The 23,390-nt window shown below is 44.5% G+C and overlaps 1 protein-coding gene across 1 annotated transcript in view; it reads left to right on the forward strand.

The window, feature by feature from the left end:
• The first annotated feature begins 438 nt into the window (after positions 1-438).
• The window catches only part of BAG3 (BAG cochaperone 3), a 50,911-nt gene continuing 27,959 nt past the window's right edge, over positions 439-23,390 (forward strand). Inside the window, exon 1 of the mRNA XM_082267564.1 lies at positions 439-706. Coding sequence (XP_082123690.1) covers positions 542-706 — 165 coding nt within the window. The 5' untranslated portion in view covers positions 439-541. The remainder of the gene's footprint in view (positions 707-23,390) is intronic.

The raw sequence follows: 23,390 nt of genomic DNA on the forward strand, positions 1-23,390 counted from the left end.
TCAGTGTTCTGTACAGCACTGCGGTATATGTCAGCGCTATGGACATATGGAGAATTAAGCTGTGAGAAATGTGGAGGAAGGCAGTAGACTGGTAGTCAGTTGTGGGTGGAGCTGTGTCAGCGATGAGTCAGGGTAAAGCGGTGTCCTGCCAAGTTCTGCAGAAGTTTCCAGCAGTTACTTGCACCCTCTGCCGCCTCCTCCTCCTCCAGTATACTGGCAGCCTCCCTGCCCGAAGTGCCACTCTACTTCGAGTCTCCGCCCAGAGTGTCACCCACTCTCTAAGTCCCCGCCTGCAACTCCACCCATTCATTGAGTTCTCCGCCCCCAGGGTGCCGCCTCCTCCATAGACTCAGTCGCTCGTATCTCCGCCCAGAATACAGCCCACTCCTTTGTGCCCCCGCCCATATTCCCTGCTGTCTCCACGCAGAGCCCCGCCCCGCTCCCCCCCCCCTGGTGTCGGATGTCCTCGGTTCTTCCAGACATTTCCAGGTCGGTGTCTGGCGTCACCTGAAGTCGGTAGATAAAGTGTGTCGGGGTCAGGATGGCACATCAGCCTCTTACCAGAAGCAGCATGAAGACTCACCTGTCCGGAGACCCGCTGCCACCCGGCTGGGAGATCAAAGTGGATCCCAACACCGGCTGGCCCTTCTTTGTGGATCACAATAACAGGACGACCACCTGGAGCGACCCCAGAATGCGGGACAAGGTGAGACCTGCCGGGACACCATCTGTATCAGACAGGGGCCCCAACGACTGATCAGTCTAACATCCAGGGGCCCCAGACACCATTGTCACCGGTTATTTAGGGGCCCCAGCGACTGATAAATGTAAACCTCCAGGGGCCCCCAGACACTACTGTCATAGGGCCACAGGCACTGCTTTCTTCAGGCTAGCAGGGCCCGCAGGCACAACTGAATTTAAAGGTCCAGGGGCCACAGACACCTTTGTCATCAGGCATGTAGGGCCCCAGGTACTGCTGTGATCGAGCACACAGGGGCCCCAGGCACAGCTTAATTTAAAGGTCCATGGGCCCCAGACACCATTGCCACCAAGCACTGATCTCATCAGACAGACAGGGGCCCCAGGCACTGCTGAATTTAAAGGTCCAGGGGCCCCAGACACCATTGCCACCAAGCACTGATCTCATCAGACACACAGGGACCCCAGACACAGCTCAATTTAAAGGTCCAGGGGCCCCAGACACCATTGCCACCAAGCACTGATCTCATCAGACACACAGGGGCCCCAGGCACAGCTTAATTTAAAGGTCCATGGGCCCCAGACACCATTGCCACCAAGCACTGATCTCATCAGACACACAGGGGCCCCAGGCACAGCTTAATTTAAAGGTCCAGGGGCCCCAGACACCATTGCCACCAAGCACTGATCTCATCAGACACACAGGGGCCCCAGGCACAGCTTAATTTAAAGGTCCATGGGCCCCAGACACCATTGCCACCAAGCACTGATCTCATCAGACAGACAGGGGCCCCAGGCACTGCTGAATTTAAAGGTCCAGGGGCCCCAGACACCATTGCCACCAAGCACTGATCTCATCAGACACACAGGGACCCCAGACACAGCTCAATTTAAAGGTCCAGGGGCCCCATACACTATTTCCATCAAGCACTGGTCTCATCAGACAGACAGAGGCCCCAGGCACTGCTGAATTTAAAGGTCCAGGGGCCCCAGACACCATTGCCATCAGGCATGAAGGAGCCCAAGCCACTGCTAAATTTAAAAGGTCAGGAGCCCCAGATAATGTTCTCATAGGAGCCCCAGGCGCTGCTCTCATCAGACACAAAAACTCCCCAATCACTGCAGACTTTAAATGTCTAAGGTGCTGTTCTCTTCAGATGTGATGGGCCCAGAGCACTGCTGGTATTCCACAAGCAAGGACCCCATTGGCTAAAGATGGTCATATACATTACAATCTAATTGTACACTACCACTGACATCCTCCTACTGCTAGGGCCCGATGGATAAATGGCTCTTTAGCTGGGCTGTCATTTAAATCGTACAATCAGATTGTAACGTGTATGGGCAACTTTATGCAGATCTGTTACATTCACATTTTTGACGCTTGTCTGATTTATTTTCCTGACTTGCATGAACTAGCTGGGCATGTCACCAAATGGCAGGGACTGTCCTGTGACCCCCCCCCCCCCCCCAAATACTAGATCGGTAGTCTATAAGGCAGACATACTATGGGGCTATGACAACATTTACATTGTTTGTGCTGACAGGTTATTTGTAGTGGTAGCAGATACTTTGTGTTTAATGATGAATAATACATTGTAGAAGATACTTTGTTTTTAATGATGAATGATACATTGTAGCTAATGATATGCTGTTATTATTATTCAGTATTTGTATAGCATTAACAGTTACAATACAATTCAATGCAGGAGGGCCCTGCTCATAGGAGCTTACAATCTGTTGACAATGTTTACTTGCAGGGGCCATATCAGTAGTAATGGAATCGCTCCCTCGCTGGCTCAGATTCTCACTGATTAGCGAGAGAGCCACCAAACTCCAGCTATAGCGAGAGAGGTTCTCCATAGTGACTAAGTGGTTGGCACTACCACCTAGCAGCACTAGGGTTGTTGGTTTGAATCTCAACCATGACACTACCTGCCAGGGGTTTGCATGTCCTCCCTGTGCCTGTGTGGGTTTCCTCCAGGTACTCGGGTTTCCTCCCACACTCCAAAGACATGCTGATAGGTTGGCTCCAGACTAAATTGTCCCTAGTATGTGAACGTCAGTTAGGGTCCTTAGATTGTAAGCTCCTTGAGGGCAGGGACTGATGTGAATGTATAATATATAAGCACTGCGTAAATTGGCGGTGCTATACAAGTACCTGTAATAAATAAATAGGAGAAGGTTAGCGACCAATGACCTAATATGACCATATTTGGGTAATGACATTGTCCAGATATGGTCATGTGGCCATATTAGGTCATTGATGTCACCAGCACTCCCACCCATTTGTTATGTGGAGTTGCAGGGTGAAGAATTCCACGGCTGCGGTTCACTGGGCTGGCAGACTGCTATAATGTGACAGTTTCACACAGGTTTGTGTCAAACTGAGTTAATCCTGAGCCCTACGTCGCCCTAATTCTAACCAAAATCTGCTGTCATTGTCTATTGTCAGGAAAGGGGTGCCATATTGTCTATAGGGGTGTTGGGTAAAGCTGCTAAGAGCCATAATCTGGTGTCCATGTGTGTAGGCAGGAAAGGGGTGCCGTACGGTCTATGGGGGTGATCAGTACAGCTGCTTACAGCCATAATCTGGTGTTACCGTCTATTGGCAGGAAGGGGGTGCCATATGGGGGTGTCTAGTACAGCAGCTTCTAGCCGTAATCTGATGTCATTGTTTTATCAGAAAGGGGGTGCCATACTGTCTATGGGGGTGTCTAGGACAGCAGCTTCTAGCCGTAATCCAATGTCATTGTCTATTATCAGTAAGGGGGTGCCATACTGTCTATGGGGGTTGTCTAGTACAGCAGCTTCTAGCTGTAATCCGATGTCATTGTCTATTATCAGGAAGGGGTGCCATACTGTCTATGGGGGTGTTCAATACAGCAGCTTCTAGCCATACTCTAGTGTTACTGTCTATTAGCTGGCAGGAGATGCCATACTGTCGATGGTAGTGTTGGGTACAGCAGTTCTTAGCTATAATCTGATGTCATTGTCTGGGTCAGGAAGGGGATGTCTTACGCTCTATCAAGGTGTTCTAAAGAAAAAGGTGGTCTAAAGAAAAATTGCATGGGAAATTTGCATAATGTATGGCCAGTCTAAAGGACCGTACACACTATAAGAAAATCTGTAGAGAAATTTCGTCCGACGACCGATCTTCCGATTGTTAGTATGGTGCTTTCGACAGCCATCTCCGACTTTTCGGCTGACAAAATCCTGATGTGCAGGCTATATAATTTTTGTCATCCGTTATACAACGTCTGATTTTCGTCTCATTAGTACAGATTTCGACGGAAAAAAATCTTAAGAGCAAGACTAGGCATGCTCAGAGACGAAAGAACACATACAAAGCAATCCAACACATGACATCACTTCTGAAGTAGAATTCTGTCATCTGGGAAAATTCATATGAAAATAACCTCTTCACTTTCCACATCAGACTAGCATGCCACAAAAACCGGACGACAGATCGTTCGATAATCTGATCGTGTGTACGGGCCTTTAGTCTCAGGATGAAGATTAAAGAGACCTGTCAGGATAGAACTATGGGAGCCACCATTGTTAAGCTGGTTATTAAAGGTGTTGGCTCTAGGTGTGTCATCCTGAACCCAGCCTCACCACCCGGACACTCCCTCCCTCTCCTACATGCTTGTCTCAGGCCAGTCATTTCCAGGGATTAGTCTATCATTTGTAAACCAAGTCATGTATGGAAGCGCCAATATTTCAAGCTAAGAACATTTTCAACAAATACAGAACATACCTGTTGATCTTGGCAGAAATACTGTGTCCTTGTCATTTCTTGTGAGCTGCACCGAACAAGAAGTTCCTTCCTAGCTATCGTCTGTAAACTGCATGATATTGCTTGTAATGTCGATGGATAGATACGGACATGTTTGCAGCCTAGGATGACAACCATGACTCCCTTTATAGATGCAGTGAATCTATTGCAACCAGCAATATTACATTTTTGGGTATGGATACACTTTAATTTTAAGGGTTAAAGTGGAGTTCCGGCCTATTTTGCAACTTTAGTGATTCCTGGAGTGCTCGCTATGCTGATCAACAAATGGGCATTTGCAATTTTTTTTTCGGGGGTCCCTTACCTTTATTTTCAGGGCATTTTTGATTGTACTTCTTCCTTCTCCCCCCTCTGTGGCCACGGCCACCGACATCACTTCCGCCTTTGCATTGCATCCTGGGAGCTGTTTGTCCTCACTCCCAGGAGGCTGGAATCAGGAAGAACTCCCAGAACACTCCCTGGAATCAGGAAGAAGGACACAGCAGATTACACTGCGACTTCAGATGCCCACATCCAAGATGGCTGCGCCCAGACAGCTTTTTTAAAAGTAAGATTTTGACTAAAATCCAATACCGTACACCTTGTAAGTATGAGAATAGCGGTTCTGTAAAGGGCGATGGATTAGTATTATAGGGGTATTTTTAGTTAAAAAAGGTATTTGAGGTCGGAACTCCGCTTTAAGTTTGTGTAGGCAGGGCTAATTGATATGGGCGAGGTAAGTCATTAGGGATTGGTTGTAGAGTTGTCTTTTCCTCATTATGGCCTCCTTATTGAGATGAAGATCTGCTTTAACTTTAGGCCCCTTTCACATGGGCCCCCCCTGCTTGCTCAGTGGGGCATATCTCCAGTGGTGTATTTAGGTTTTGTGCTGCCCTAGGCCTAACTAAACTTGTGCACCCCTTAATTGAAACATGACCCACCCCTTCCTGTAAAGGCCACACTCCTTCCTGTTTATGACCGGCCTGTCATCTGTAAAACACAGACCACAACCACAGTCTATCAGTGCCAATCAGTGCAGCCTCATTACTGCCCATCAGTGCAGCCTATCAGTACAGCCCTATCAGTGCCCATCAGTACAGCTTATCAGTGCCGCCTCATCAGTGGCCATGAGTGCAACATATCAGTGCCCATCAGGGCACCATATCAGTGAAATGTATCAGTGCCATCTCATGCCCATCAGTGCAGCCTCATCAATGCCCATCAGTGCAGCATATCAGTGCTGCCTTATCAATGCAGCCTCATTAGTGCCCATCAGTGCAGTTTATCAGTACCCACCATTAGCAGCATATTGGTGCCCATCAGAGCAGCATATTAGTGCTCATCAGTGCAGCATATCAGAGCAAATCAGTGCCCATCAGTGCTGCCATATCAGTGCAGCCCCATCAGTTCTTTTAAGATATGTGGACTTGTGTTTGCTGCCACTAATTGTAATCCTAGGATTATGTCACTTATTTGTATAATAAATAGAAAGTCCAGAGTCATTCTACAAATAAGTGAAATAATCAGTGGCAGCAAACACAAGTCCAAATTTTTTGCTGCGCCCCCCCCCCCTACAAAGTGCTGCCCTAGGCCTGGACCTTGTTGGCCTAGGCCAAGATACAGCACTGGATATCTCCACTGGTTTGGCGAATGACAGGTCCATGTCTCCTCTGCTTTGCAAAGCGGACACGGACACAGCCCTGCTCTCTTCAGTGGGTTAATCGGATGCAAACGTACCACCTGTCTGTTTCCATCTGATCCGCCTGACGGATGGGGAATAGGACCACCATCTCTCTGTTTTTGGCAGACAGGATCGGATGGCAGCGGGTGTCAGCAGACATTTGTAATAGAAGAGACTGGAGGGTCCGATCAGGTCCGCCTGAAAAACTGGTTAGGCCTCTTTCATTTGGGGGATTATATAAAACTGTGTAATCTGAATACCAACCTAAACAATCATTTGAATTGGTATGAATTCAGGGAGGCCTTTGCACTACATAGATTATAGATCTAAGAGATTGTACAATCAGATTGTTTAGTGTATGGTCAGCCCTATGAACCTGGGTTGAGGAGAGGCGCAGATTTTCGTGTTCTAAGGTAGAGCATTGTACAGATTATGAAGTGTGGCTGACGAAGGCCTGAACTGCTGGTGCCTCCTCTTCAGCCGCATACCAGATCCTCGGAATGTCCCGCTATTTATATCGCAGCAGCAGCAGGTTGAACCATTCTGTAGAATATTCTGTGAGCGGCCCCTGGTCTCAGACATAAAGCAGAACATTGGCGAGTCCCATCATGCTCCGCAGCTTGTATACATTGTATGGGCACACCCTGCATCTCTGCCTCTACCAAACCCGAGAATAGCTTTCTATAAAGCAGTGACACCGGGATGTCATGACTGCAGGGTGACAAGTTCTTCCTGATTGTGACCTTCCCTAGGAGAATCCCAGCTGTCTCTGCTCTCCTGTCGCTTGTCAGCCGTTCAGCTGTTGTGTATTTCAGGGTAAGCCACAATCTGGAACACTCTGAGATTTCTCCCAGCATTCACACTATAACAACCATGCACAACATTAGGACACCCCAATGTGAGAAAGAACCCTGAAACAGGACTTCTGAGAATGAAACTGAATGGGGACCGCTATTGCTGGCTTGGTTTTTAAGGCTGGGTTCACACTAGTGCGAATTGGAAGCGGGTTTTCCGGCATTCAATTCGCATGACTGGAGATGTGACCGTCTCTCAATAAAGCCAGTTCACACATATCCGTGGCGGCTGCGGAGCGGATTGCACAAGGGTCCTGTGCGTCTTTGGCTCGGGTTCAGGTCCAAATTCAGGCAAAAATTCGGGCCTGATTCATCCCTGAAATGGAGAACAGGGACACATCAGGCCCCTGCTGTGAGCCACATCCGATTTAAGGCCCCTTTCACACATACGGACCGCTCATTTCATCAGTTCAGTCATGATTTTTTGTCATCAGTTTTTTTCAGTCAACATCCGTTTTTCATCGTTTGTCATCCGTTTTTCATCCGTCGTTCATCCGTTGTTCATCCATTCCGTTTTTCATCCGTCGTTCATTCGTTGTTCATCCATTCCGTTTGTCATCCTTTGTCATTCGGTTTTTATCCGTTGTTCATCCGTTCCGTTTTTCATCCTTTGTCATCCGTTTTTCATCCTTTGTCATCCGTTTTTTATACGTTGTTCATCCGTTCCGTTTTTTATACGTTGTTCATCCGTTCCGTTTTTCATCCTTTGTCATCCGTTTTTTATCCATTGTTCATCCGTTCCGTTTGTCATCCGTTTTTCATCCTTTGTCATCTGTTTTTCATCCTCTGTCATCCGTTTTTCATCCGTTATTTATCCTTTATCAGTTTTTCATCCATTGTGCATCCTTTGGCCCCTTTTCACACAGGCGGACCTTATGTATCTCTATGGGGCATCGGATGTCAGCGGAGACATGGCCGCTGACATCCGATCTAATCCATCAAATCTGGACGGATGGAAACCCTATTTTCCATCCGTTCAGCGGATCGGATGGGATCGGATGAGAACGGAAAGACGGTCTGTTCCCATCCGATTTCCCCATAGAGAACAGTGGGACCTGACAGCTCTGTCTCCACACACAGCACGGAGACAGAGCTGCCATCCGCCTGCTCAGCGGGGGATCCGCAGCTCGATCCCCCGCTGAGAAAAACGGAATCCGTCCGACGGACGGTTAGTGTGAAAGGGGCCTTATCAGTTTTTCACCAGTTGTTCATCTTTTATCAGTTTTTCATCCGTTGTTCATCCTTTATCAGTCTTTTATCAGTTGTTCATCCGTTTTCTGTTTGTCATCCGTTTGTCATCCATCCGTTTTGTTAACGGATGAAAAATAGGGCTTTCATCCATTCAAAAAAACTGGTGTTGACGGAAGCGGATGAAGACAGATGTAAATGAATGATCATCCACTTACATACGTTTTTCAATAGGAATGCATTGATGTCCGTTTTTTTTATCCGTCAACAGATGGATGAAAAACAGACGAGCGGTCCGTATGTGTGAAAGGGGTCTAAGTGTGAACCCACCCTGAAGGTGCAAGCTCCAGAACTGTTAACCTCATCCATGCTTCACTAGCTAGTGTGCCTAGGTTCACACTGGTGGGTGGCAACCACCGCATGTGATTCGCACAGGAATCGCACCACATTCCTGTGCACAGCACATGCGATATCTGTGTGGTGCGATTTGAGCCACCCATTTTGTATGGCTTGCATCGCATCCGCACCAAAATGATACAGGACTCACCCCCCCCCACACCTGAACCACATCACATTGGTGTTCCAATTGTGGCAGTCGCACTGCATTTTGCGATCAGTTTCAGGGTGTCCTTAATCTAACATTGACACCCGCAGAAGATCGCATGGATGCCGTGCATTTGCTTTGGAGTGCGATGCGGAGAAATGCAGCAAATCTTGTGGTTGAGTCACAATCCTGGAACAAACCCAGAGCCTTTCTGAAACCCTGCCTTGCATAGTTGTTGGAGGTCAGTGACTCATTAGGTATTGAAGCCAAGTTAGCCATGCAAGCTCCCGCATTTCTATTTAAGATGTCATAGATCATAATAAGATCTTTCAGTAATAAGGCATGAAAGTAGCCGGCAGAGACTCACGTTTTTTCCTGGGAATACACTTTTCTGCCCATAGCACATGCGGCTGGCTGGAATGTGGAACAGACCATGGCTGTATATATATATATGTATGGAGTAAAAAACAGGCGTATTATAGTGCCTGGGAGCATGCACAGGTGGTGCATACAACCCACTGCTAGCAGCCTTGTTATAATCAATGACAGGCTGAAATGGGTCGTGGCTGTATGCTGCTCTGAGTGGTACAACCACCTAGTATTTCAGCCTGTCATCAATTTTTTTTTCAGCAGGCTCTATGTACCACCTGTGCTTGCCAGATACAGAAATGTTAAGTCATCAGTACTCCAAATAAATGTGTCACGTGTTTGTTGTGAAGACAGCATCACATAAGGCATAAGAAACCAATGTCTTCTATGTCTAGAGCAATCCCCGCTACGCCATGCAGTGTCTCAGATCTATTCGTTTTCGGTGTCCCCGCCACCGACCTTTACAGCCCCATATAACTAAGTGGGAACAAGATTTTGGATTGGGCTTCTCGGATAAACAGGTGAGAAGAATTCTTCTGTTCTCCTACCAAACCTCTTTCTGTGCTAAACACCAGGAATCCAATTTCAAGGTGTTGACATGCTGGTAACCCACAACTGTCAAGAGTAATAAGATGTTCCCTCAATGTACGGACTAAGAGCTCTTTCATACATTATGTCCGTCAAACGGACTCCGTTTTTCTCACCGGGGGAACGAGCCGCCGATCCCCCGCTGAGCAGAAGGAGGACAGCTGTGTCTCCGCGCTGTGTGCGGAGACACAGCTGTCAGTTCCCCATGCATCTTTATGGGGGAAATCGGATGGAAACGGACCGTCGGTCCGTTCTCATCCGATCCCATCCGATCCATTCCGCTGGACGGATGGAAAATAGGGTTTCCATCCGTCCAGATTTGATGGATCGGATCGGGTCGGATGTCAGCGGACATGTCTCCGCTGCCATCCGATGCCCCATAGGAATGCATGGGGGGACCGTTCAGATCCGCCAAAAAAGATAAGCCTTATGCCTATCCCATGCATGCTTAAACTCCTTCACTGTATTTGCAGCTACCACTTCTGCAGGAAGGTTATTCCATGCATCCACTACTCTCTCAGTAAAGTAATACTTCCTCATATTACTTTTAAACCTTTGCCCCTCTAATTTAAAACTGTGTCCTCTTGTGGTAGTTTTTCTTCTTTTAAATATGCTCTCCTCCTTTACCGAGTTGATTCCCTTTATGTATTTAAATGTTTCTATCATATCCCCTCTGTCTCTTCTTTCTTCCAAGCTATACATGTTAAGGCCCTTTAACCTTTCCTGGTAAGTTTTTTCCTGCAATCCATGTACTAGTTTAGTAGCTCTTCTCTGAACTCTCTCTAGAGTATCTATATCCTTCTGGAGATATGGCCTCCTGTACTGCGCACAATACTCCAAGTGAGGTCTCACCAGTGTTCTGTACAGCGGCATAAGCACTTCTCTCTTTCTACTGCTTATACCTCTCCCTATACATCCAAGCATTCTGCTGGCATTTCGTGCTGCTCTATTACATTGTCTTCCCACCTTTAAGTCTTCTGAAATAATTACCCCTAAATCCCTTTCCTCAGATACTGAGGTCAGGACTGTGTCAAATATTCTATATTCTGCCCTTGGGTTTTTACGCCCCAGGTGCATTATCTTGCACTTATCCACATTAAATTTCAGTTGCCAGAGTTCTGACCATTCTTCTAGTTTTCCTAAATCCTTTTCCATTTGGCGTTTCCCTCCAGGAACATCAACCCTGTTACATATCTTTGTGTCATCAGCAAAAAGACAAACCTTACCATCGAGGCCTTTTGCAATATCACTTATGAAGATATTAAACAAAATTGGTCCCAGTACAGATCCCTGAGGTACCCCACTGGTAACATGACCTTGTTCTGAATGTTCTCCATTGACTACAACCCTCTGTTGTCTGTCACTCAGCCACTGCCTAATCCACTCAACAATATGGGAGTCCATGTTCAATGACTGTAGTTTATTGATAAGTCTTCTATGTGGGACAGTGTCAAAAGCCTTACTAAAATCTAGATATGCAATGTCTACTGCACCTCCACCGTCTATTATTTTAGTCACCCAGTCAAAAAAAATCTATAAGATTTGTTTGACATGATCTCCCTGAAGTAAACCCATGTTGTTTTTCATCTTGCAATCCATGGGATTTAAGATGTTCCACAATCCTATCCTTTAAAAGGGTTTCCATTAATTTGCCTACTATAGATGTCAGACTCACTGGTCTATAGTTGCTCGATTCCTCCCTACTACCTTTCTTGTGAATGGGCACGACATTTGCCAATTTCCAATCTCCAATCTTTCGGGACAACTCCTGTTACTAATGATTAGTTAAATAAATCTGTTAATGGTTTTGCCAGCTCACCACTAAGTTCTTTTAATAATTTTGGGTGTATCTCATCAGGACCCTGTGACTTATTTGTCTTCACTGTAGACAGCAATCTTAGAACGTCTTCCTCTGTAAAGACACATGCATCAAACGATTCATTAGTCATCCTTTCAAGTGGAGGTCCTTCTCCTTCTTTTTCTTCTGTAAAAACTGAACAGAAGTATTCATTAAGGCAGTCGGCTAGCCCTTTATTCTCTTCTACATACCTTCCGTCCTTTGTTTTTAATTTAGTTATTCCTTGTTTTAATTTCCTTTTTTCATTTATATATCTGAAGAATGTCTTATCCCCCTTTTTCATAGACTGAGCTAGTTTTTCTTCTGCCTGCGCTTTAGAAGTTCTTATAACTTGCTTGGCCTCTTTCTGCCTAATCTTGTAGAATTCCTTATCTTCATTGCTCTGGTTTTTTTTTAGAATTACAAAATGCTAGCTTTTTATTTTTAATGATTTGGGCCACTTCAGCTGAGTACCGCAGTGGTCTCTTCCTTTTTTTGCTTTTACTGACAAGTCTAATGCAATTTTCTGTTGCCTTCAATAATGCACCTTTTAAGTAGTCCCATTTCTCCTGGACTCCATGTAATCCGTTCGTCTGATAAGGACTCATTTATGACTAATTTCATTTTTGAAAAGTCTGTTTTTCTAAAATCTAAAACTTTTGTTTTTGTGTGACTCTTTCACAGTTCTTATATTAAACCACACTGACTGGTGATCACTAGATCCCAAGGTTTCGCCTACAATGACATCATATACCGAATCCCCATTTGTGAATACCAAATCCAAAATGGCCTCCCTCTGGGTTGGCTCCTCAACCACTTGTTGCAGAGACAACGAATGGAAAACGGCCTAAGGCCCCTTTCACACAAACGGTCCGTTCAGTTCATCAGTTCAGTCACGTCAAAATGTATCTGTTTTCCATTCGTTGTCTTCCGTTTTCCATTCGTTGTCTTCCGTTTTCCATTCGTTGTCTTCCGTTTTCCATTCGTTGTCTTCCGTTTTCCATTCGTTGTCTTCCGTTTTCCATTCGTTGTCTTCCGTTTTCCATTCGTTGTCTTCCGTTTTCCATTCGTTGTCTTCCGTTTTCCATTCGTTGTCTTCCGTTTTCCATTCGTTGTCTTCCGTTTTCCATCCGTTATCTTCCGTTTTTCGTCAGTTGTCTTCCGTTTTTCGTCAGTTATCTGTTTTTCATCCGTTGTCATACGTTTTTCGTCCGATCCGTTTTTTTGATGGATGAAAAATAGGGCATTCATACGTTCAAAAAAATGGACATTGACGGAAGCGGATGAAAACGGATGTTAACTGATGATCATCCTTTGTCATCCATTTTTACATAGAGATACAGTGATGTCCGTTTTTCATCCGTCAACGGATGGATGAAAAACGGACAGCATGTGTGAAAGGGGCCTTATGCTGGAGGTTGGGTGAGGAAACTGGTTCTCTACTCTATATTTTTTGGTCCTGCCACCATCTACAGTCAAACTGGATGGACGTTCACCGTATAACCCAAAAAATTCACTGATTATGATTTGCAGAGAGACCCTGCACTTTTACTTCTGCATCACCACCGCTTCTCTGGTAAGGCCTACAGATGCTCCATCTTGCCATTACTGATCACCGCGGCAAAGAGTTGTATACCCCTCTTTTGTAAACACACAGGCACCTTCTATAGCCATTTGGTTGAAAAGAGTCGCTGAAGTTAATGAAATGGAGATTCTGGTGGCCACAGAGAGGGGCCTCCACACGAATGGTTCTACTGGCACGATTTTGTTTATTGTGAGGGGTACAGGGCCCAGCTGAACTAAATCACTCAACCTAGAGAATACAGGAGGATAGCTTTTTGGCCGTGTGAGATGGCAGAATGACTGGTTCCCTTCCCTTTCTTCTTCCCCAGTTCCCGTCTCCTGTCCCCCCCCTCCCCCCACTCTTTCCCCTCACTTTTTTTTTTTTTTACTCCCCCTCTCCTATCTAGGCGCTTCTTTCTTGCATACTACCTTTTCTGTGTTCTTCTATTCATGGTATTTACCATGCAAAATACCACACAGGGTACAGAGACCCTCTACTGCCTGGCTTTCTGGGTTGCCTTTTCATATGGCTCCAGTCCAGTAATTGTCTTCCAATTGTTAAGTCATGTATGTTTACGTTACCTCTATGCACATATATGTCTTATGGTCTCTGTATTTACCATGTGCAGTCTTAAAAAACAAAGTATTAAAAAAAAAAAAGAAACCAACGTTTCGGGTCTCACAGGTTGCCTTTCTCCCTGCGCTTGCATTAGTTCCTCCAGGTACTTTGACTTCCTCTCGCACTCCAAAGACGTGCTGGTAGGTCATTGGCTCTAGTCCAAATTGGCCCTAGTGTATGTGTCTATGCAAGGGAAATGGGGACCTTGGATTGTAAGCTTTCTGAGAGTGTACAATATGTAAAGAGCTACATAAATTGTTGGTACTGTACAAAAATGTGTAATAAATAAATAGAAGAAAAGGACACTCCTCTGGTGTTAAAGTGGTTGTAAACCCTTCCATATACCCCGTGAAGTGACTGGCTTGAGGTTATACACAGAGATTAAACCACGCCTCCTTCCTAAGTTGTACCTGTTTATCTGCAGTCTTCTTTTTGCTACATCTGTTCAAAGTCCAGAAATAAATAATTATATAAAAATAAACAATTCACAAAAAAAGGAAGGGGAGGAGAGCTGAAATTGCACTATAGCAAACTCAGTAAGGAGAACTCTATGAGCTGATTGGAGGGAAGGGACACACCCCCTCCACACAGCACACTCGAACAGAACTGAGGTGTCAGTCAGCTGGAGCGCCTTCCCCCTGTCACCATTTTTCTCTTAGTGTCAGGGAACCTTGTCAGAAGTTATTCATGCTGATAGCAGAGGAAAGAAGCAGCAGATAGAAATGACACTTAGTGCTCTTAATTGAGACAAGTACACACTATAGTGTCACAATAGTGCCTATAGTTTTGTCTGTATATTCTTACCTCCTTGCTGCAGTGCTTCTGTTTTGCCTCCCTTCACATGTGGTGTTTGGGCTTCTCTGTTTCCTATGGGCGTCGCCTGCTCCACTGTGGGTTATATCCTGTTCCTGTCAATTACTTCCTGGGTCACTTCCCTATATATATATATATATATACATACACATGGTCAGTGCACTGTTCCTTGCTTGAGCAACTTCGCTGTTCTCTGAGCTCCCATTCGTGTATCCCTTGGTTATTGTATCTGAGCTCCTGTGTACCGACCTGACTTTGTTTCTCCGTCTACGTTTGTCTGCTGCCTGTCCTGACCTCGGCTTGTCTCTTGGATCTCCTTATAGTCTCCTGTTTACCCTGCACACGCCAGCGGTCTCCACATTCTCAGCTGGGCCTACCTGGGGGCCGCGACCTGGTTCCAGTCTGCTGCAAGTCCATCCCCACCATCAGCGGCCCTGGTGAAGAAGCAGGCTGAGGCTTAGACTCCACGCCCTGGGGAATCGTGAGCTGGGGATCTATAAGGGCTCACAACCACAGACCTGTTGACATATAGTGGGATAGGCTTTGTTTATATTTCATGTCTGAGGTTTACAACCACTTCAACTATCATGGAGTGGGGGTAGTCTCCTGAGATTTTCTCTCCCTCTGGCACTACAGCCCATGAAAAGCTCTGCATCATGCTTGGTGTTACCCTTATTCCACTGTGTCCTCCCAACTCTTAGACAAGGGGTTCTTAAAAGAGATGTGTAGCACCCTCATAGGTGCTAGTGAGAGAGTATAGTTGTTTGGCTCTGTCTGCCTATCAGAGGAGCAGCAGGCAAATCTATATTGCTTTCTGCCTACTAGAGAGCAGGATCTGTGAGTGAGGTCTGCTCAGTATGTGATTCATCGATTCTAGAGAGTGTTTCACACTGGTCCAATAGGGAGGCATGTTGGACAGTGGAAGGAAACCTGACCAATGGGTACACAGGCTTTGATACAGTCCTGGTGATTGACAGACTGCCTCGGTGCATTCTGGGATACTGTATAAAAGCCAGGAGCACAGGTGCTTCGGGGTCTTTGGCTGGTGAGCAGAGTCCTGGAGGGAGGGTGGTGGCTGCCGCCTCCTCTTTAGCAGTGTCACGTGGCATCAGGGGGTCGTCTTGAGGGCCAGAGGAACGGAGCTGAACCCAGAGGTCCAGGAAAGCTGACTGAGGGGGAGACACTGGAGACCCTAGAAAAACTGTATCATGAGTACAGGGGATCGTGTCTAGGGGCCTGACTTGAGGGAGTAGGATAGTCCGAGGACAGGTGTCTTGAAGATAACATCTGGAAAGAGACTTAATCCTAAATCCACCTAAGTGGCAAGGTGGATCAACAGCCTGGCTGTATCATCAGACAGATGTCCTCCAAACATTGTGCATAGTTAATCTGGAGTATCCCACTATTCCCTTCTCCTATCCATAACTTATAAATAAAACTCAAAACAACTACATACCCCTAGACTAATTATTGACTGAGCCAAGAAGTAAAGTGATAGCCTTGAATGTCAAAGTTGCTAACAGTAACCCAGGGGGGCCCGAAAGTGTAAAAATCCAGCAGTCCTTAGGGGGGCAGTGCTACAGATGTATGGGATTATTATTTTTTTATTTTATACTTCTCTAGGTTGATGCAGCATCAGTTTGATGCTGCATCTGTCCCCTAGAGCAGTGGTCCTCAACTCCGGTCCTCAGGGCCCACTAACAGGCCAGATTTTAAGTATTATCTTGGGGAGATGCAGACTAGAATACTGCAATCACTGAGCAGCAAATGATATCACCTGGGATGTATTTCAGTTATCTTGCAAACCTGGCCTGTTATTTGGCCCTGTAGGCCAGGGTTGAGGACCACTGCCCTAGAGCCTCTACACTGAGAACCGAGCAATAGAACACTGCTGATCCCTCGGTTCTGACAGCTCCCCAAGCAGAGAGCTGCTAACTGACTCTGCCCCCTCCTTACTCACTGGAGGGCCGGGCTGTGGAGGGGGGGAAGCGGCCGGCTCAGCCTCTCAGCGGCTCACTGAGAGGCTGAGCCGGGTGTCAGTCCAAGCTCCTGGCAGATCTCAACTTCCATTGTCGTGATGGCGCGGTGCCTGGACTGACTTCTGTGATGTCAGCAGAGAGTGGACTTCAGCCGGCTCTCTGCTGAAAATGGGTCACAGGAGTGCAGAACAAACTAGTAGATGTACAGTTAAACTAGCTTTAGCTGTACATCTCCTTAAGACCCCGTTCACACTGGGGCAATCCGACTTGCCGGGGCGACCTCACAGGTCGCGGTGCGCAGCTCGCACCGCGACCTCGGAGCGGCCGGCACGGACTTCATAACATTAAAGTCTATGCAGGTCGCTCCAGGTCGCCCCAAAGAAGCTTCGGACCCTTTTTCTAAGTCGGAGCGACTTGTGTCGCTCCTATTAGAACAGGTCCACAGCTTCTCTAAGGCAGGCGACCTGTCAGGCGACCAGGTCGTCTTGACAGGTCGCCCCGGTGTGAACGGGGTCTTAACCTGGAATCCATGGACAACTAAAGTGGTCATGGATGGGTTTCAGGGGGTCAGATAAAAAAAAAAAAATTATATTCACTATACAATCCTTTCCCTTGTCCCAATCAATGGTTTCCTATTGAAGGAAATTTAAGAAGCTGCTTTTAGCAGGGATCGTTAAGTGTCTTTTATGGAGCCCCAGCAGTAGAATGGGTTTGTTTTTGTCTTTCTTCTTTACACTACATTTCTTTCCTTCGTTTGTTTAGAGCAGATGAGGGGGAACAGAGTGTTGGAAATACTGTCCAATGATTACAAGTCTTCTAGTTGTGGCAGAATCAAGTTCATTAATACAAGGTTGGACAAAATAATGAAATTCGGGGGCTAGTCTTTTAAATCCAGAAGCCAGTACCGGTAGGATTTTTTTTGTTTTTTGTTTTAGAAGACCGCTCCTTTGACAACAACTAGAGAGAATCTTGAAAGTTAGGCACCATCTGTAATTTTTAAGGAGTATCGGCTACCTGGCTCATGGAAAGTGGTGTAACTAGAAACTTCAGGGCCCTATTGCAAGAAACCATGAAGGGCTCATCTGAGCCCCAGCCAGGGCCCTTCCCTCTGAGCCCAGTGGAGGAACACCAGGGCCCAGTCTCAAGCACGACCTTTGTGGCCCTGGTAGTTGTGCCACTGATGATAATGTTTTCATTTTTTTATATTTTTTTTTTCTCTTAGCAATTTTTATCTTTTTATTTACAATTAAATTTTTTAATTTTTTATTTTTTTTTACAATTTTTTTTTTTTTAGAAGCCCCGTTGGCAGGCTTTGGTGAAATATCAGGGGTCTAAACAGAACTCTGATGTTTCTTCTTTGAGAAGGAGAAAGGAGATTGAGGACGCATCCCTCAGTCTCCATCTCTGTAGGCTCAGCAGCACAGAATGCGGGGGACGAGGGGGTCCAGGAGAGAACACAGGGGGGGCTAGAGGAGCACACGGGGCTGGGCAGCAGAAACCCCACTTCTTGTCTTCTCCCTCCCATAAGCATTCAGCGGCTGCAAGAGGAAAATGGAGAGTTTGATTCCTCTATATGCTACTGCTCCTCCTATCTAGATGTACAGGGAGGCCGCACGGGACCGGGTTGCAATTGTGACCCCTGTAGGTACACTCCTGCTCATAGGATTTGCCCTGCCTTGATTTAAAGCTGAATTCCAGTTATGGCTACTTTTGCATAATTAAAGTTGTCAAACTTGGACCAATGTAAGTATGTAATTGCCATAGCTGGCCGATCCCCGTGGAAAATAGAAATCACTGTAGCAGGTACTACTATGACTTTAGGGTTCTTTCTTTTCCAAAACAAAAAAAAAAAAGAAAAATGGGCATACTTGATGGACTATTCAGTCTTTTTCTACTGTTACTTTGCAATGTTTCTTTGCTGAATAGCGTCTGTGCTGAGTAAGCAACCTCCTGAGTACACAGAAGGGCATCTTCTTGGCATGTGACCTGGAAGCTAGCGGTGATCAATGTAGTTACGGAGCCTACTACAGTTCCAGCTTCCATGGGGATTACACTGGTATGGCACATATAGTTACACAGGTCCAAGCTGGACTAATATTCCTACGCAATATAGCCATACCTAAATTTCAACTTTAATATTATTCTGCTTTATCCTGAAGAGTGTAGTCAAAAATATTGGAACCAATTTACAAATTTAAAAATGTCCCAAGCAGTGTTAATTTTGTCGACTAAATTAACACAATTTTAGTCGACTAAAATACGACTAAAACAATTCAGATGACTAAAATACGACTAAAACTAAAATGGCATTTTAGTCTTAAGACTAAAATACGACTAAAACTAAAACACTTGCAGAAGACTAAAATGGGACTAAAACTAAAATGGCATTTTAGTCCTAAGACTAAGACTAAATTGAAATTTGCTGCCAAAATTAACACTGGTCCCAAGGCAATCTGCTGTCATCTTTCTTTTCCAATATTTTTTTAAATTATTTTTTCAAACAAAAGGGGTATACAAAACATAGTGAGGTTGAAACCTGAGTACAATTGTACAATTGTCCCCCCATACAAAGAAAAAAAAAAAAAAAAGGAATACATTATATAAGGAGGAAAGAAAAGCAATTACGAATCAAATTTCCCAACTTTGGTTACAGACAATAACATAGAAAGCTTTCACCTTTCAGTTAAATCAAGGAATCAATGGCTCAAATTATGCTCTAGATCAGGGGTCTTCAAACTGTGGTCCAAGGGCCAGATATGGCCCATTGTTAGCCTTTATCCAGGCCTTGGGGCATTATGCTAAATAAATGATATGAGGCAGTATTTCTCCCACTAAAACCAACATTAGGGTATTATTTCCTCCACCAATACCAATGATGGAATACTATTCCTCCTACTAATTGAGGCACTACTCCTCCTCCTATTGGCCACCAACCATGAGGCCATATTTATTCTCACTGAGGCTGGGCCTGCGACATTTTCTGCCCCCGCTGGCCACAATCCAGCCCTCCTAAAGTGTGAAGGACAATAAGCTGGCCCTTTGTTTCAAAAGTCTGGAGACCCCTGCTCTAGATTGTTTATGGCAGACCTCCATTTTGTCCAATCTTGGATAGAAAGTGAAAGGATTAAAAACTGTCAGGATTTTATTGCTCCCAATGTCCCTGTTGAGATTTGCTCGGTTTCTGTGTCCATGTCCACAGGAAGTGAGAAAAATCTCCTCAACCACTTGTCTGCACAGGAAGAGGGAAAAATTTCTTCAAACACTTCACCAATTATTGGAGGTTCTGACAACGCCTCTCCGTACTGCTAATTTCCTTTCAGGGTGACTACACAAGGTGTGGGGTGAAAGCTCACCTATGGGAGCAAAGATATATAAAAAAAAAAAAAAAAAAAACAGGTTCTAACACGTCTACATTTAATGCGGTAATAAACCGCAGTTAAACAAACATAAAAAAAAATTCCCCTGCAAGACAATGTCATAATGTGCTAGTATGCATCGCATACTAGTGCATTATGAGAAACTTACCTTAATCACTTGCCGACCGCTCACATTGAGCGTACTGCGGCAAAGTGGCTCGTTATCGTCCAGCGACGTAGGTCACAGGACTCCTCCCCTTTTGGGCGTCACGCGCGCGCCGCCAGAGGCTCGCTCCCGCTGTATTCAGACACAGCGGGAGTCGGGCCAGGGGAGGAGAGGTGGTGATCACCGCCGCTCTTCCCCGATCATCAGGGATCGAGTGAGGAGATCCGCCCGCTTGTGTAAACAAAGCGGGCGGATCTCCTATGAGACAGACAGTCACAGATTACAGGATTCAGCGTAGCTGAACCTGCGATCTGTGCCTGTGTCACTCAGTTCCCCCCCCCCCCACACACACATGTCAGTAAGCACCAGGCATACATTAACCCCTTAAACACCAATAAAAGTTAACCCCTTCCCTGCCAGTGTCATTTTTACAGTAACAGTGCATATTTATAGCACTGATTACTGTAGTAATGTCACTTGTACCCCCAAAAGTGTCAAAAATGTCAGTCAAGGGTCCGATCTGTCCGCCACAATGTCGCAGTCCCACAAAAAAAAATTGCAGATCGCCGCCATTACTAGTTAAAAACAAAAACTATAAAAATTATATAAATTTTCCGTAGTTAGTAGCTGCGATAACTTTTGCGCAAACCAATCAAAATACGCTTATTGCGATTTTTTTTTTTTTTTTTTTTTTTTTTTTTTTTTTTTTTTTTTTTTTTTACTAAACATATGTAGCAGAAAACAAATTGGCCTAAAATGTTAAAAAGTTTGGATTTTTGCATTTTTTTTGGGGAATTTCATATAAAAAAATGTGAAAAATATTGTTATTTTTTTCAAAATTGTCACTCTTATTTTTTTGTTTATAGCGCAAAAAGTAAAAATCGCACAGGTGATCAAATACCACCAAAAGAAAGCTCTATTTGTGGGGAAAAAAGACCATACATTTAATTTGGGTACAGCATCGCACGACCGCGCAATTGTCCGTTAAAGTAACGCAGTGCTGAATCGCAAAATATGGCCTGGTCAGGAATGGGGTAAAATCTTCCGGTCTTAAAGCGGTTAAAAATACGCTCCATTGAGAATTTTTTTGTCAAAGACATGTAGCTAAATACATTTTGGCCTAAATATATGACAAAAATTGAATATATTGGATATTTTTTAACTGTCAAAGTAGAAAAATATTGTTATTTTTTCAAAATTGTCGCTTTTTTTTATTAATATCACAAAAAAAATGAAAAGCGCAGAGGTGATCAAATACCACCAAAAGAAAGCTCTGTTTGTGGGAAAAAAAGGACGCAAATTTTGTTTGGGTACGGCGTTTCATGACCGCGCAATTGTCAGTTAAAGTCGCACAGTGCCGAATCGCAAAAAGTGGCCTGGACGTAAAGCAGGAAAATCCTCCGGTGGTAAAGTGGTTATTAAAGAAATATAGAAAAGAAATTCCCCTGCAAGACAATGTCATAATGTGCTAGTATGCATGGCATACTAGTACATTATGAGAAACTTACTTTAAACTGAAGCCTTCCAACCGCACGCTGTCACCACTATAAGGGCTTCCATCTTCACCCAGTCTTCCTTCCGGGTTCATAACCTACGGCTACATGAGTGGCCGGGAGCGCAATGACGTCACTCCCACGCATACACACGCAAGTCGCCGTTTATGGCACGGTATTCCGGACCTTCAGAGCGCATTCACAGTAGCTACAGGTAAGCCTTATTATAGTCTTCTCTGTAGGTATAAGTGGTAAAACTGAGTTTGAAGTCAACATTATAAGAAAATGTTTTGGTGGGGTATTACCTCAATCGGTATTATTATGTGTGTGACACCATTGTGATGGTAGGGACTGAGTGCTATAGACTGATGAGAAGGGACGTCAGCCGAGGTGACTCAGACCTAAGACATTTATCCATTGCCTTAGTCACTGTCCGGGCTCTGACCTCAGACACACGGCCTTCTCCCCCATCACCCCGCCGGATCTTTCTCAATGTGTGTCACCGGGGCTATTTTTACCTTCTCTCAGCCTTTTCCGTGACAGCTGCATGACAGCCTCCCCCATGAAATGTCCATTGTAATAAAATGGGGATAAAAGGGCCATCTTTGGCCTCAACCGTGTCCTTCATGAACAGGCTGTCTCTTCTAACGCGGCATAGTAAAGAATGCCAACAGATGCCGTATGTGCCCAGAAGGGAAGATCCAGTTGTAGGTTAATATAACCTATACTGGGAATAGAAAATGCAGGTCTACTGGATTTCTAAGTTAGACACAGCAAAGGCTTTATTATTAAATAATAATAAAACATATATTTTGTTATTAAAACTGTTATTAGCGGAAATTAGCATGCATTGAAGTAACTGGCTTCCAAATGCTAATGCCTTGCTATGGCATTTCTTTGATACCAATCCTATAGAAAGTATGCATGAAGAAAATGTTATAAAAGAAGGTGGATAGGGTAGTTAAGCCCTCCATTTGTTTTATTCACTTAAGAAGAATTTTGGGATTCTTTAAATTGTCATTTTAAGCGCCAGTCCCAACTTTTTTTTTTTTAAGTCTTTTAACCCTTTTGCTGCCAGGCCTTGCGCTCCACCTTTAGGCTCCATCCACGCTAGTGTTTTTTTTTTTTTTTTTTTAAGCTAAAAAAATACTGGATAAAAAACGCTGGTAATAGCTTTTTGTAGTAGCGTTTATGGGCGTTTGCGTTTTTTATTAGCATCTTTGAAGTTCCTTTAAAAAAAGGAAAAAGCTAAAAAAAAAACAAAAAAACACCTTTTAGGAGCGTTTTTGCTGGAAAAAACCCCCTAAGAAACTCTACAAAAACAATTTTTTTTCTGCTCCTCTGAAGCTCAAAAAATGCTTATAGCCTAAAGTAGTGTGCATAGACACTTCTAGGAGCAGAAAAATGCTAATAGCTTCTAGCATCTAAAAAAAAACGTGGGCATGGAGCCTTAAACTTAAACTTGTGGCCAAACAGATTTTTCATTTTTCCCTTACAGCTTTCAGTTTGTGAAAAGAAAACCCGAAACATATATTTTTTTAAAAGCATTGAACAGTAGAAAAAAAAAAAAAGGTACTACTGTGTTTTTTTTTTTTTTTTTTTTTTTTTTTTTTTAGGCCCTTTGATATTTGCCCAAATGTTTATCAAAAACTTAAAATACACTAAAATCATTACTAGTAAATACATAAGTGGCAGAATTTTACAATATCCTTGCCAAATTACTACTAAATATAAAAAGCTAAAATGGTATTGAGTTAATAAATAACAGATATTTGTACATTTGAAATTGTGCCTTTTTGTGAAATTGTTAAAACTGAAGGTGCACAAAAAAAAAACAATTAAAAATCTGGAGATTATTATTTT

The sequence above is a fragment of the Pelophylax lessonae genome (genome assembly GCF_965119305.1).
Source record: "Pelophylax lessonae genome assembly, chromosome: 9".
Classification (NCBI taxonomy): domain Eukaryota; kingdom Metazoa; phylum Chordata; class Amphibia; order Anura; family Ranidae; genus Pelophylax; species Pelophylax lessonae.